The sequence below is a fragment of the Elephas maximus genome, chromosome 20 (assembly GCF_024166365.1).
Source record: "Elephas maximus indicus isolate mEleMax1 chromosome 20, mEleMax1 primary haplotype, whole genome shotgun sequence".
Classification (NCBI taxonomy): Eukaryota; Metazoa; Chordata; class Mammalia; order Proboscidea; family Elephantidae; genus Elephas; species Elephas maximus.
In genome coordinates this window covers 10,625,193-10,641,224 of record NC_064838.1, presented here as the reverse complement: position 1 = coordinate 10,641,224, position 16,032 = coordinate 10,625,193, and the positions used below count along the sequence as shown (strand labels likewise).

The following is a 16,032-nucleotide window of genomic DNA, read 5'->3' as shown; positions in this document are numbered from 1 at the left end:
TACCTACCACTAGGCTCAAGAAGCAGCACCTGGAGGTGCCGCTGACAGGCCTCCTTGATTCCAGCCTCTGCCCTTGTCCCCGGGGGTGTTTATTAACCTGACCATGGGCAGTCATCTCTCTGCTTTCCTTCATAGCTTTACCACCTTTGACTGCACCTCTGAACAATGTAGTTTAGTTTTGCCTGGCTTCGTACTTCATAGAAACAAAGCCATATGATATGTTGTGCTTTTTTTTACTCAACATGGTTTTAAAAATTTGTCATTCATTCATAGCTGTGGTTGATTCATTTTCACTGCTGTGTAGTATTCTGTTACCTGAAGATACCATAACTGACATCTGTTTACGGCTGGTAGCCGCCAGGCGCTCCTTGGAAACTCTACGGGGGCAGTTCTACTCTGTCCTATAGGGTCACTATGAGTCAGACTTGACTCGATGGCAGTGGGTGAATGGGTTAGGGTGTTGGCTGGCTTCCAGCTTCTTCATGTTACAGCGCTGTTGCAGACACTCTTATTCGTGGTTCCCGTTTACGGGATGAAATTGCTGAGTCACAGGGCATGCCTCTCTTCAGCGTCTGTAGATACTGCCATCGGTGTTGTCCATCAGATAAGGTGACTGCAAGGTCTTTGGCTCCTCAGCTGGCCGTTTGATACTTGTAGCTTCCTTCCATCTGAACCAGACTGGAGGGGCTGGTAACGTGGAGGCCTAGGTCCAGTCCCAGGTGCCTGCTGTGATCCACCAGCACCAGCCGAGTTGTCTTCACTATCAGGCTCTTTGCTGGAGGCTCTGTTGCAGTTCTTCGTTGTACTAGTGAAGTCCATGACAAAGGTACATGGCCTCCAGTGCTTCCTGTCTCCACACGCTTGCAGCCTTTTCCAGGTTGCCTTGCCGGGGGGGTCCCCACCCGTCCCCCCTTCCCTGGCTTTGCAGATAGGACATGGGGGTGAGGACAGCTCACAAGACAGCAGTGCTGCAGTAACAGTCACATAGGGTGGGAGAAGTTGGGGTGAAAATCAGCTGTCTCACCCTCCAGAGGCAAACTCTTAGCTATCTGTTTTTGGTCTTCTTAACTCTAGATGATAAACATATTCCTCTCATCAACTTTAGACCCTGTCTGTGTGAGAAATGAAGCTTGCTTCCGTCACTCGCCTGGTACGCTTCATCTCCTAGTGTTTTATTATGATTGTTTTTAGTTATTTTATTGGTTACTTTTGATACTTTAAATAAATCTGTTGTTCTGTCAACTTTTGACAGTACCATTTAACGCTCCTCCTTGTACAGTGAGGGTATCGGCCCCTCTTAAGGTTGGCAGTTTGAACCCACCCAGCGGCACCATGAAAGAAAGCCTGGCGATCTACTTCTGTAAAGATTACAGCCAAGAAAACCCCATGGAACAGTTCTGCTCGGTCACATTTGGGGTTGCCATGAGTTGGAATTTACTGCAGGGCAACGTGTTCAGGGTTTTTTTTGTTTACTCTTTCTTCTACCTTTTCTCCTCCTTCTGTTAGTTGTTTTATGATAGCGAGGTTGCTAACTTCTTGAACTGGATGTTTAGATTTTTAATTTTCAGGCTTTTTTCTTTTGTAACACATGCAGTTTTAAGGCTATAAATTTTCTTCTAATTATGACATTAGCTGCATCCCACAAGTTGTGCCTCATCATTTCATTCAAAATACTTACATTGTGATGTCTTCTCTGACCCAGAGGCTATTCAGGAGTGATTTCTTATTTTCCAGACACCTGGAGATTTGATAGTTACCTTTTATTTTTTATTCATAGCTTAATTACACTGTGGTCAGAGATTATAGTCTTGTGAAAATTGTTCAGATTTACCTTTCATGGTCCAGCATATGGTTAATTTTTGTGAATATTCCTTGTGTGCCTTAAAAAAAGTATGTTTCTATAGTTACTGAAAATGGAATTCTGAGTCACTTTGATTAAATACTTTGTTATTCAAATACTGTGTTTTTATTAGTTTTTAATTTGCATGTTCTATCATAAAAAATGAGTTTTTATCAGTTATTAAAAGTGTTGTATTAAAATTTCCCACTACAAAGTCAGCACAACTGGACTACACCAAAAGCTGAGAAGTTTCCTTAATACAACCAAACACTTCAAGGGACGGAGAGCAGGGGCGGGGGTCTGGGGACCATGGTTTCAGGGGACATCTAGGTCAATTGGCATAACAAAGTTTATTAAAGTGTTCTGAGTCCCACTTCGGTGAGTGGTGCCTGGGATCTTAAAAGCTAACAAGCGGCCATCTAAGATGCATCAATTGGTCCCAACCCACCTGGAGCAAAGGAGAATGAAGAACACCAAAGACATATGGAAAATATGAGCCCAAGAGACAAAAAGGGCCACATAAACCAGACTCTCCGTCAGCCTGAGACCAGAAGAACTAGATGTTGCCCGGCTACCACCATTGACTGCCCTAACAGGGAACACGGCAGAGTCCCTGATGGAGCAGAAGAAAAGTGGCATGCAGAGCTCAAATTCTAGTTAAAAGATCAGACCTCATGGTCTGACTGAGACTGGAGGGGCCCCAGAAGGCATGGCCCCCGACTCTCTGTTAGCCCAGAACTGAAACCATTCCTGAAGCCAGCTCTTCAAACAAAGATTAGACTGGACAATAAGACATAAAATGATACTGGTGAACAGCGTGCTTCTTGGCTCAGGTAGATACTTGGGACTAAATGGGCAGCTCCTGTCCAGAGGCAAGATGAGAAGGCAGAAGGGGACAGGAGCTGGTCGAATGGACACGGGAAATATAGGGTGGAGAGGAGTGTGCTGTCACATTGTAGGGAGAGCAACTAGAGTCACACAATAGTGTGTACGTAAATTTTTGTGTGAGAAACTGGCTTGAGTTGTAAACTTTCACTTAAAGCACAATAAAAAATAAAACAATAATAATAAAGTTTCCCACTGCAACTGTTTGTCTATGCTTGTACTTCTGTTACTTTTTGCTTTGTGTATTTTGAGGCCGTGTTAATAGATGCATGGAAGTTTAGAATTGTATTTCCTTAGTGAATGAAACCATTTGCCCTTACGAATTGTCCCCCTTTTATTCTAGACTTTTAGAATAATGAGACTTTGCTTTATAGTCTGATACTAATATAGCTATTCCAACTTTATTAGTATTTGCTGTCACTTTCAGTCTATGGCCTTGTATTTTAGGTGTGTCCTTGTTAAGCTTGCATCCCTCGTACCGTTGCTTTTGTTCCATTGTGTTTAGTTTTTAAATCGGTGTGAAAGCTTTGTCTTTTAGTCAGGCATTTAATTCATTACATCCAGTAATATGACTTAATATTTTGTGCTTAAGTCTGCAGTGGTGCTGTTTGCTGTTTGTCCTGTCTGTCCTGTGTTCCTTAAGTCTGCAGTGGTGCTGTCTGTCCTGTGTTCCTTAAGTCTGCAGTGGTGCTCTTTATCCTGTCTGTCCTGTGTTCCGGTTTCCCTTCTTGCTTTCTTTTGGACTGAACCTGGGCTGCTGCTGCCTCTCAGCCACCACTTCGCTATTAGAAGCTGTACGTTCTCGCGGTGGTTACCCTAGAGAATAAAACATACAGCCTTGACTTAGCAAAGCATACTTAATACTATATATTAATATGTAGATATTAATAATACAATGTAAATTGGTATATTTCCCAGGCCTTTTCCCAAACAATGCAAAAATCTCTGAATGTTCATAGTCCAGTTATCTCTCTTCAAAGTGACATGCTGCTGCTGTTGAAGTACGTGTGTATGCATATATATGTGTGTGCTTGTGTATCCCTGCAATGTATTTTTTATGTAACTGGTATTGATTTAGGTTTGCCCGCATATTTCCCCTTTTATGTTACTCTTTATGCTTTCTGTGTCTTCAGGCTTCCAGCTGGGATTACTTTTGTTCTGGCTAAAGAACACCTATTAGTATTTCCTTTACTGTGGACTTTCTAGTGATTACTTCTCTCTCTCTTTTTTTCCGCCCAAGATGCCTTGGTTTCACTGTTATTTTGAAGAATGTTGTTACTTGATATCCTATGCTAGGTTGGCAGTTGTTGCTTTCAGGACTTGGAAGGTATCATTCCAGGGCGTTCTGGCTTCCACTGGTTCTGATGAGGAGTCAGTGTTGTCAGTCTTATTTTTGTTTCCTTTGAAAATAATCTGCCTTCTTAAAAAAATTTATTTGTCTTTATTTTTCAGAAATGTTCTTCAGCTATGTATAAATGTGCTTTCTTTTTTGATAGTATCTAATTCTCTGCCAAATTCATAGTCCTGTCTTTTATCTTGTTGAACCTATTGAGCAGTTATTTTGAAGTCTGGTAACTCTACTCTCTGAAACCCTGGTACATCTGTTTCTGTTGTAAGTTGTCTCTTTCATCTGGTTTTATCTTCCTGGTTGCCTCATTATTTCTTTACTGATATTTACTGAGTATCAGACATTGTATATGAAAAATTATAGAAATGTGTTGATGCGTGGGATGGTGTTTTTCTTCCTGTAGAGAGAATTTTGCTACACTCTGGATGCAGCTTAGGACAGTAGAATCTATGAGCACCTTAATCCACTTACAGGGACTGAGTAACTGGAGGCTGGCTTGCATCTCTGTGAAGGCCAGGCTATTCACATTCCCCCAACTCTAACACAGGTTTCTCAACCTTGGCATTATTGACATTTTGGACCAGATACTTCTTTGTTGTAGGGGCCTGTCTTGTGCACTTGGGAATATTTAGCAGCATTCCTAGCCTTAGCCCATCATGTACTAGTAGCGTCCCTTCCCCAAGGTGTGGTAACCAAATATGTCCCTGGCCATTACGGAGTGCCTCCTGGGGGCAAAGTCACCCCCAGTTGAGAAGCACTGGTCTAACACATGTTTGAGTCCAACTCAGAGTGTCTGGGTTTTGTCAGGTCTCCTCTCAGCAGGCCCTAGAATCCATTTTTTATCCCAGTGGCTCCATGAGACTGTCAAAAGGAATTATGTAATTTATTTGAGATAGATTTCTATTAAAAAAGGTTATAATAAAATTAGTTCATTAGAAAAGTAGCCTTCCTGTGCCGGGCGTCCAGCATGTATACCATTAGCAATCTAGAAAATTGAGTTATGGGACCCAGCTGATAATATCAGATAAAATGTTTTCATGTAGTTTTTATTTATAATGTTCCAAAGCTGCACTGAATTTTTAAAATGAAAGCAGTAGGTAAAATAACTGCTGATAGAACTGGTGCAGTAACTGTTCTCCTCTCGCAGGTCGCCGACCATGGCTGGAGGGCTGTTTGCCATGAACAGACACTATTTCAGTGAACTAGGGCAGTACGACAGCGGCATGGATATCTGGGGAGGAGAAAACTTGGAGATATCATTTAGGGTAATTTTTATCTTCTTGGATGCCTCATTATGAACTTTGTGAGTAGGGGGATGTAATTTCTATCCATAATCCCATGTTGTCAGTAAAACCTCCTTGATTATCTTTACTGACAAGTTGTCTTTCGTGAATGCCTTCTTCACCATAGTCTGTGATACGGGTAGTATCCATTCAGAGTATCAAAAGCTGTATATTTACCTTATAAGGAATGTTTGAGTGTAAGCAGAAAATCTTAATGTGAGTTTAATCTAGACTTTTGTTCTTTCCCTGTCAATTTATTAATTTTATTGATACTGCTAGATATATGTAGCCAGGGTGATCAGATTACACTTGTTGGCCTAAGACAGTCCTGGTTCGCAGCTGCTCTCCTGGAAAAATTCTTATTAGCTCCCATTTCACCTCAGAAGTATCCAATCTAGATGATAATTGTCAGTCCGTGTGTAGCTTACTGAATCCTCTCTATGTACAGGCACCTCCACCCTGAGGGGAAATTCAACTTTCATAACCTCTCAGTTCCTGAGGGTGGAACCGTGAGTGGGGTTTGTGGTACAGGGAACTGTGGTGTTAAGAAGGTTTTGGAACATGCTCAGAGAAGACAAGGGAAGGAACCTCTCCTTCATAGCAAGTGCCCCAATTCCCACTCTCCTCTCCTGGTCGAGACAAGCAGGGTCCTGATTCAGGTGGTACACAAGACCTTGTGTGTATGTTGTGTTGTGTTTTGAAAAATATTTTGACCATCATGTTCTCAAAAGGCAGTTTTTCCTATATAATCTTTAGAATTTTAAAGTTTAAAGGCAGAAGTCATTGGTTTCCTCTTCTCATTTTCTAGAAAAGTAACTGAGTCCCATAAAAATTAAAAGAACTTGTGTAAAGTAACTCAGATAATAGTCAAGGGCAAAAATTAGACGAGAGCTAAGATCTTCTGAGCCATAATCAGAATTATTTCTGTATATTTAGAAAAAATTGTTTTCTAGAAAATGTATAAACATTTAAAAAGAAAGTACCTGTAAAACTGAAATTGGAGGACCAGTTAGCAATTATTTCATGTGACCTTGATGTGTTAAAGTATCAAAGTATGGTAGGTGCAGTTTTAGACACGTGGTGTAAATGAGTGTAACACTGTTTCAGAATCTAGTTTGTTTTTATTCATAAAGACAGGTAATTTTTAAAAAAGGACCCTCTGACTTTCTTTTACTTGAATATTTATATGTAGTAAGATAAAACATCTTGTAAGGTTTCATGAACACCATATAATAAATATTAATTCCATGAAAGTTCATACATGATTTCTCAGTAATATGAGACAACTATTAATTCACATTTTTTCCTCTGACCAGATCTGGATGTGTGGAGGTAAGCTCTTCATCATCCCTTGCTCTAGAGTAGGGCACATCTTCCGGAAGAGGCGCCCGTACGGGTCTCCTGAGGGGCAGGACACCATGACCCACAACTCCCTGCGGCTGGCCCACGTCTGGCTGGATGAGTACAAGGTGAGGCAAAGTTTCCGGTATAGATGGTGGATGGCAGGCCAGCCACTGCCCTGGTGATGGCTTTTGTTGCTTTCCTTTTCAGTTTTGTGTATCTCTGTTTGGGTGACCTTTTCTTCAGGGCCATCTATTTCTTAGTTCTTTTCTCTCTCTTCTCTTCACCAAGTACTTATCTTGTTTTTCATTCTAATTTGACTCTTCACTTTCCAAGTGATCACTACAAGGAAAAACAGCCAGCATCAGAAGGAGCCCTTTCTCTTCAGTTTCTGCATTCCTTCACGTCCCTCTGCTGTGGCTCCCACACTACTTGGCTTCTTTGCTTTGCTCGTTGAGCCTCACTATAGCCCAGTCCCATTAATTCCCTGTTAAACTCTGCACGTTTAGTATTCCTTCCTGCTTTCTCTTCTGCCGAATGCTCTTATTTTAGTAACAGCTTTATGAGATATTATTCATAAATCAATTTTAGAACACTTTTATCACTCCATGTCATCCCCCAATCCCCTATCTCCTCCGGCCCTAGACAACCACTGATCTACCTTCTGAGTGTACATTTGCTTGATCAGACATTTCACGTAAATGGAATGAATCCTATAATAAATGGTCTTTTGTGTCTAGTTTCTCTCACTTAGTACGACAGTGTTTCCAGGGTAAATCCATGTCATAGCATGTATCAGTACTTCGTATCTTTTTATTGCAGAGTGATGTTCCATCATATGGCTACATTATGCTTTGTCTGTCCACTTACCAGTTAATGGACGTTTGGGCTATGAACATTCCTATACAGTTACTTTTTAAGCCAACGTTTATAGAGCACTTACTGTATGCCAGGCCCTGTGTTAGGTTTTTGGGGATACAGAGAGGAATAAAGGAATGCACGGTTAATGTTAACACTGTGAGATAAATGTAAATGGAAGTATGAACTGTGCGCTATGGGAAGATGAGAATGAAGCAACTAACTGTGCTGGGGAGTAAAAGTCAAGATTGTTTATAGCACTACCCTATTGTTTACCTTCTCCCTTCTCCCCTCCACTAGACTGAGCTCCTTGAGGTCCATCTCCATGCTCATCATTTTGAATCGTCACTGTCTGACAGAGCAGTCTGAATGTGCTCCATAGACCCATGGAGTCTGTGTGTTACCAAGTGCTGCTGTAACAGAAGTGGGTGGCTTTCAGAAACAGAAATTTATTTTCTCACAGTTCAGAAGGCTAGAAGTCTGGATTCAGTGTATGGCTCTAGGGGAAGGTCCTTTCTTGTCTTTTTCAGCTTCTAGTAGCTGGCAGTCCTTCGAGTTCCTGGGCTTTAGACTTGTCTGCCTTCCCTTGTGTGTGCTCGCTCACCCCCGTGCCCGTTCTGTTCCTTGTATCTCTCAGCAGTCCTTAGGCTTACACTGATAGGGCCTCATTAACATAAGGGCAGAGAAATCCTATTTCCAGATAGGATTACTCTGTAAGTATAGGGATCATGATTCCAACACATATTTGGGGGTGAGGGGGCCATGGTTCAACCCACAACAAGGTTCCAGTGACCCTTGCAGGAGGTCTGCAAGGTCAAAGCTACTTCTACAGTTAGATTAATATATTATCCACCTTTTTCACTGTTAACATTGCACAGATGGTGCAAAACAGCAGAATAAAATGTCTGGTGCCATAGTATACTTCAGGGCAGTGGCACCAAACTGTACCAGTAGTCATCGTATTCTTCACTGCCGTGCACCCAGAAGTTAAGGTGGGAAAAACCCAGTTTCATTCGAGAATATCATTGATGAAATAGTATAAATAATTAATTTTATCAAGTCTCAACCCTAGAGTACGTGCCTTTTTAATATTCTGTGTGACAAATTGGTAAGTGTGCAGAAAGCATTTTGGCTGCATACGGAAATAGAACGGTTGTTTTCAAGGAAAAACGCTATGGGGCTGTTTGAGTTACAAGCAGAACTAGCCACTTTTCTCAAGGAACACTTTTTTTTAATAGTGTATTTTATTTTTTGTTGTTGTTGAAACACAGCAGAGTATACACCGATTCAATTTCTACATGCGCAGCGCAGCGATACTGATTGCATTTTGCAGCTCGTGCAGCCATTCTCATCCTCCTTTTCCAAATTGTTTCTCCCCCATTAACGTAAACTCACCGTCCCTTAAGCTTCCTGTCTTTCCAGTCCTGTTGTCAGTTTGATCCCATATAGATAGATCTTAAAAGAGCACAATGCTTAAGGCAGACATTCTTTACTAATCAAGGTAAACTATTGTTTGGTTTTAAGAAAACCAGGGAATATTTTTGGTTCAAAGTTTAAAGATTATCTCAGGGCAATAGTTTGCAGGGTTCATCCAGCCTCAAGGAACACTCTTTTGACATAGAAGAACAACTGACTCACACTATTTGGCAGCGTTTTCTCAAAAATGAACCAAGTGAGCCTTTCACATCAAAGAAAACAATGGACAGTGTTTGTTGCAATTGATAAAATATCCAGACTTTCAAGTGAAAATCAGAACTTTGGAGAATTCGTATCCACCGCCGTAAGTCTGGGCACTTCCTAGTACTAAGCAACGTTTCTGATGCGATCAGTGGTGGTATTTCTGAATGTAAATTTTCTGACAGGTGTAAAGAACTTTGTTAGCCCCTGTAAGGCCTGCACAGTTCAGAGGATCAGTGCTTTCCAGGTGATGAATGAGCAGTGTCGTAGAGTCTTACACAGGTAAAAGGTCCATTCAAAGAACAAGAGAGACCTTTCAGTTTTACTTTAACACAGTATGAGTTCATATTCCACTGCGTAGCTAACCTTGACGTTGTCGCGCTTTGGTGTAGTATCAAAGGAGAATCGTCGTAATTACTGGAAACAGCTATTAAAATATTCCTTCCCTTTTCAGCTACTTATTTGCATAAGGTCGTATTTTTTTTAAATACACTTTAGCCAAAACAGCACATGGCAACAGGTTGAATACAAATACGAAAATTTAGCTAATTTCTATTAAGCCAGACATTAAAAAAGATTTACAAAAACGTAAAACAATGCCACTGATCTCTTTAAATTTTTTTGTTCTGGAAAATAATAGTTCTTTCTTCCTCACAGCATGATATTTATGTTAACATGGAATGAGTTTATAATTGTTATTTTTAATGAATTAAAACATTTTTAAATTTCTTGGATTTAAAATCTAATACAGTAAGTATTAATAAGTATAACTCACAAACAAAACCTCTTTGGGGTCTTCAATAATTTTTAAGAGTATAATATCCTGAGAACAAAAAGTTTGAGACCACTGTTTCATGTACAGCCTGTTCCGTTGAGTCTGAGGTACACATTTGGATACGTTTTGACATTTCTGAAATTGGGGTGTATTTTACAATTTAAGCTGTCTTATCGTTGGCAGTTAGTCATGGACTTAATTGTGTGAAAATTTTTCATTGACAGTTTTTGGTAACATCAAGGGAACACCAGCATGAAAATTACTTTTTTGCTCATTGTCCACTGTTTTCAGCTGTTCTTTAAACTTGACATATAATTGCTCAATGTTCATTTTTAACAAAATATCCATTTTTTTTTTTTTTTTTTCTTTTTTTAACTCAGGAGCAGTATTTTTCCTTAAGACCTGATCTGAAGACCAGAAGCTATGGGAACATAAGTGAGCGTGTTGAACTGAGGAAGAAGTTGGGTTGTAAATCATTTAAGTGGTATTTGGATAATATTTACCCAGAGATGCAGGTATCTGGGCCCAATGCCAAACCACAGCAACCCATTTTTATTAATAGAGGGCCCAAACGCCCCAAAGTCCTTCAGCGTGGAAGGGTAAGAAAGTAATCTTATCAAAATGTTTCTTAAATTGTAGGATATGAAATGGTTTGTGATACCCATAAGCTGTAATAAATGACATTTTAGACTTATTAAGGCACTTAATGATAGACTGTAGCATATCCTACATTATATTCTTTTTGTGGGAACTTCCTCTACTCAGGTGTAAGGCCTTAGAAATTTTAATATCTTTACTATTAAGACCTTTTACTTGCCTGGGTTAAAGGAAGCATGACTTCTATAAAGATAAGTTATATGACAGCTTCCAAGAGAATGAATAGACATGTGAATATACACATAAATAAAGAAAATACAAAAGTAAGAATAAAATTCCTTTGGCAGAGGCCAGTCCAGAAAGGGGGGAAAATGGAGAAATGGAGTCTGCATATACTGTTCACGGCCCAGAGATGAGAGGCGGGGCCCGTGTTGGAGTGGAGATGTAACGTTAAACTGAACATCCCCAATTCCAGGCAACCTTGTGGGCTGGTCAGGAAACGCACTGACCAACCACATTTGTTTCTAATAAAATTTATTCACAGTTGTACACTTAAATTTTAGAGCTTCTAGCCATAAAATCATCTTTTTCCTGAGTTTTCTAAAACCTGCTTTCAAAAGGTGAAGGGTAATTATCATTGCCACCCAGGTTTCCCTTTTGTGCAACAAAGAAGGCCCTTCTCCAGGGTTCTTTGACCTGGGAGAAAGGAAGACAGAAGTTAGCCTAGACCTTCCTTCTTCTTCCTGGTGTATCTACCTTGTAAGATAAAGAAATTCATCAAGATATATATTATTAGATGTTTTCTCCTTAAGTAAAAATAACACCAGTATATGTCCAGGGAGTTGACAGTCCCTCGTTTTGTATTTCTTCCCTTGCATGTCTGGTCTCATTTAGCACTTAAGTTAATCCTCTTACTCACATTTGCTCTGCCTCCCTTCTGTCCTTTGCTCTTCCCTCTCTTTTATGTTGACAGTATTTTTCCTCAGCCACTTGATTTTCTCCCTTTGAACTTTACCTTCTGAACTTTTGTCACTACGTCTCTGTTGGTGCTGCTCAGCTCAGGTTACGTTTTTTTCTCCTTTTATCACCATCCCTGCCATCACTAGTTTATATCATCGTTGTTGGGATTGTCATCAGTATTGACACTCACTCATTGATTTATCCAATGAGTTTTTATTGAGTGTCCACTACAAACCAGGCACTCATTCTGTGTGCGAGGGACACAGTGGCAGTAAAAATGGACTCCCCCTGACTTAAGGGGTAACAAATTCATTAAATAAGCCAAGAAAAATTGCAGTTGTGCCAAGTAGAGAGGAGATTCTTTAGAGAGGAGTACAGGGTTGTGCATTCTGAAAACAGGAGAAGCCTGGGGTTACTGTGGCCGCAGTACAGGGGTTCGCACTGGTTAGGGAGGGTTTCCTGAGGGTGGTCCGGGACCAGGCTGTGCAGGAGGGACCAGAGTCTTCCAGCTGATTGGGTGCAGGCAGAGCCCTGGGGGCCGTAGTGAGGAGTTCTGCTTTGTTTCAGAGAGCAATGGGAAGCCAGTAACGGGGATTTGGTGAGGTGGGGGAGGAGGCAGAAGGCGATGGCATCAGACTCACTTTTTAAAAGAGCATGGTGATTTCTAGTATGTTCTTGATAACATAGTTAATAGTAGTATATATTTCGTAATAGGCTGAATACTGTTTTTTATTTATCTCCCCTTTGAATTCCCATGGCATTTATAGTCTGCATATATCCATGATTTAGCGTGTATTTTACATTTACTTGTCTTACTTTGTTTGCTCTTGTTTATACATTCTGTTCTTCTTCCTCAGTTTCATTTTAAGGGTCTTTAGGACAGAGATGATGTTCTAATTTCCTTCACTCCCGCGGTAGGTTGGTGAACCTGTGTCTCTAGGTAGAGTTTCTACGTGACTACTCCCTGCAGGCATATAGTGTAAAAATGCCTGTAACCTGGGAGTACCCACCTGGACCTTCCCATGTGCTGAGCCAGAACTTGGGAATTAAAAATGCTTGTCTTTTTCTGGCCCTTGGCATTTATTCCTACAGTTTAATATTTTCACATTTCATCCAAACCCTTCCCTTTACGCATCCCGAAGCTTCTTCCGACACTGGTATTTCTCTGTGGTCCAAGTTGTCAAGAGCTCTCTCTCCTTTTGCAGCTCTATCACCTCCAGACCAACAAATGCCTGGTGGCCCAGGGCCGCCCAAGTCAGAAAGGAGGCCTGGTGGTGCTGAAGGCGTGCGACTACGGTGACCCGAACCAGGTGCTGGCTCTAAGCTCGGGGGCGGAGGAGCCGAGATCAGGATGCTTAATGCCCTGACTTTTCTCAAATTATAAGTTTTGTTGGGAATGGCCTTAGAGATCAACTAGTACAATTCTTCTGCATCCTTTGTGGAGGCGTCCCACCTCCGTGCGCTGTTCCCCTTCTCTAGAGCGTGATGTGGATGTTCCAGTGTCAGACAGGGGAAGCGCGTTGTGACTTACGGGCTGTCGGGCCTGTTAGAAGTGGCGGACGGAGGCGCACTTCTTCCTGGGCGGGAACATTAACTCTGCAGTGGAGGAATCGGTGTCCTGTAGGGTTCTCTCTGAGATCAGACTCTTCCTAGCTGATTTTTAGCTAGGAAACCACAACAGAATTTTGGTTCATGTTATTCACATAATTTAATCTCAGTGTATGTGTTTTTTAGTGATAGGAATATTTGAAGTGACCTTAAAAATAAGCAAAAAACTTATTTCAGTATGGAACTGTGAGGATTTTCCTTTCCATTTTAGTGGTGAAGTCGTTTAACTTAAGAGTGAAAGAAACACTTGGGTGTTTGGTGGAAAGAGTATGTATTTGGAAATTTCGTAGAACATATTTTATCTCTGGGAGAGTTCACGCACACTAAGGTGATGCGCGTGCCAGAGAATACTCTTTAAAAAGGACTTTTGTGCCATTTCTGGGCGGGAGAGGTATTGGGAGAGGCGTCAGTGCTGTGGACACTGAAGTAGTAGAATCTGGGTGACATTTCAGTGGTACAGATCACGGTGGGATAAGAAATCTGAAATTTGAATTATTCTAGAAAATGTAAGAAGTTTGAGTGATGGAGCTACATGTCCTCACTACCTTTGTGACTATGAGGGCCGCACAGGTGGCCATAGCCGCTAGCCACATGGGACTATTTAAATTTGCATGAATATTAAATAAAATTGAAAACTCACTTCCTCAGTCACACTGCCCACGTGCCAGGCTCTCAGTAACCGTACATGGCTGATGACCACACTGGACAGTGCAGACAGGAAACATTCCCGTTGTCACAGAGCCCCTGATAGAGACTCTTCATGGGGGACAGCACAGGTCCATCCTGGGCCTTAGGTAGGAGCAGCACTGAGTAACACAGTGCAACACGATGTATCCCGTTCAAATGTAATGGGGCAGACGTTGGACACTTCACCGAGAGAAGGCCTTTGCTTCTGAAAATCCTCAGAGAGCAAATTAAGAGGACTCTCCTGAAAGATCGTTTGCACAACCAAGGAAAATTGTGCTCCTGTGCAGTCAAGACTAAGTCCTGTGTCTCATTCCAAATGCTGTTATGATCTGGGATTATAGTATCATATTCTTCAGGACAATGGAATGTAACAGCCTAGACACACACACACACACACACACACAACAGAGGAGAGAAAAATGAAAGTAATAGCCTTGTGTGTTTTCTGTCTAAAGAAAGCAAGCCAGCAGCCTAGTTGGGCCCCTCTAATTCTTACTTAGCACAGGAACTAAGAGAATTATCTAATTATGGAATCCTAACATTAGAAGAGATGTATAATCATTTGATCAATTAAATTCACCCAATTAGATTAAATTTAATTTACAAAATCCGACCTCAGCTTAGGTTTCTTCCCTGACTAGGATCTCACTTTCTCCTGTGTTAGCACACTCCATTTTCAGGTTGCTAAGTTGAAATTTGCCTACGGGTAACTCTTGTCCTTGGTCTGTTCCTGTTTTATGCGACACTACAGAACAAATTAATTTGTTTTCCACAAATAAGTAAAGTGGAAACAGGCCTGAGTTTCTATATCTAAGGCAAAACTTGGGGGTTTTTAATCTGTTTTTCTCTAGGTTTGGGTTTATAACGAAGAGCACGAATTAGTTTTAAATAATCTCCTTTGCCTGGATATGTCAGAAACTCGCTCATCAGACCCACCACGACTCATGAAGTGCCATGGGTCAGGAGGATCCCAGCAATGGACCTTTGGGGTGAGAAGCCTGCATAGTGGTGTTGGGAGGTGTGAGGGATGAACAAGGCAGAGCGAGGGAGCGGTGTTCCTGACTCTGCTTCGGCTCCAGGGAGGAGCTGGAGTCTGCCTTGTAGAAGGACTTCGGATTCTGAAGGGATGTTCCTAAATGTTCCATGTCTCTTTCGGATTTATGTATCTACCATGTTCTGGCAGTATGATTTTTAAGTAAAAGCAAATAACTGGTGTTATTTTCCTCTTTTTTTCCCCCCAGAAGAATAATCGGCTGTACCAGGTGTCAGTTGGACAGTGCCTGAAAGTGGTTGATCCGCTGAGTCAGAAAGGCTATGTTGCTATGGCAATCTGTGACGGCTCCTCCTTACAACAGTGGCATTTGGAAGGTTAGGGTGGAGGCCTTTGACTGGGACGAATGGTGGATTCATTAGGCTTTGCTGTCTCTGAAAATATGATGCTTTGGAAAGAATAATGTTGGTACAGGGAAAACGCTCCGCTGACTTCTTGATTGAGCAGAAGTACCGGGAGAGGATGAACGTTTTCTAGTCCTCTGTGGAGACGCCTGGGAAGACCGGCAGAGGTCAGGCGGTGGGTTCGCAGGGGAGCGGAGCACCATGTGCCGCCAGCTGATGAAGAACACTTCACCAGGACATTAACGTTTCTGAGCTGCTGGTGAGGAGTTTCTTGCTTAGAGAGGGAAGCTGGAATGGAATTTTAATTCAGAAGACTTGGTTTTGTACAAAAGAACAAAACCCAAGAAATAGACGTTTCTCTTCAGATTCATTTATGTTCCTTTTTAATCCCTCTTAGTGATGGAATGGTTTTTAGCTGATCAGGAACTTGTCATGATTTTCTTTCTTAGGAGACTTCATAGGAGTTAGCTATTTTATTTTGCTTCTGTTATCATTGGTTTAATATGTTGTAAGTAATTTTTAAAGCTGATTAAATCTACATTACTTTTAACTTCAGAGGCATCATTTATAAGACAATATTTAAGAGGCAGTTAACTATTATAAATTATTTTGATGAATGATGATATTATCTACATTTAAAATAAAGAGTCCTTTTGATTACATACCTAGGATTTTTGTTTTCTGTATTCTTTGTCTATATTGGACCCTCTGGCCTGAGTTGTTCTATGTATGTGATAAGTATGAAGAGAAATACTCATTTCAGCTTAGCTGGTGAACC

The 16,032-nt window shown here is 41.2% G+C and overlaps 1 protein-coding gene across 3 annotated transcripts in view; it reads left to right on the top strand.

Moving 5' to 3' along the window:
• Positions 1–15,889, top strand: part of GALNT11 (polypeptide N-acetylgalactosaminyltransferase 11) — a 72,799-nt gene extending 56,910 nt beyond the window's left edge. For 2 of the 3 annotated variants that reach the window (XM_049861959.1, XM_049861958.1), the window contains exons 7-12: positions 5,221–5,338; positions 6,673–6,825; positions 10,388–10,606; positions 12,770–12,874; positions 14,711–14,848; positions 15,101–15,889. In XM_049861959.1, the coding sequence (XP_049717916.1) occupies positions 5,221–5,338; positions 6,673–6,825; positions 10,388–10,606; positions 12,770–12,874; positions 14,711–14,848; positions 15,101–15,232 (865 nt within the window). In that variant the 3' untranslated portion in view covers positions 15,233–15,889. Of the gene's footprint in view, positions 1–5,220; positions 5,339–6,672; positions 6,826–10,387; positions 10,607–12,769; positions 12,875–14,710; positions 14,849–15,100 lie in introns of those variants that run through there. The other variant, XM_049861960.1, reaches the window with a different exon arrangement.
• The last annotated feature ends 143 nt before the right edge of the window (positions 15,890–16,032 follow it).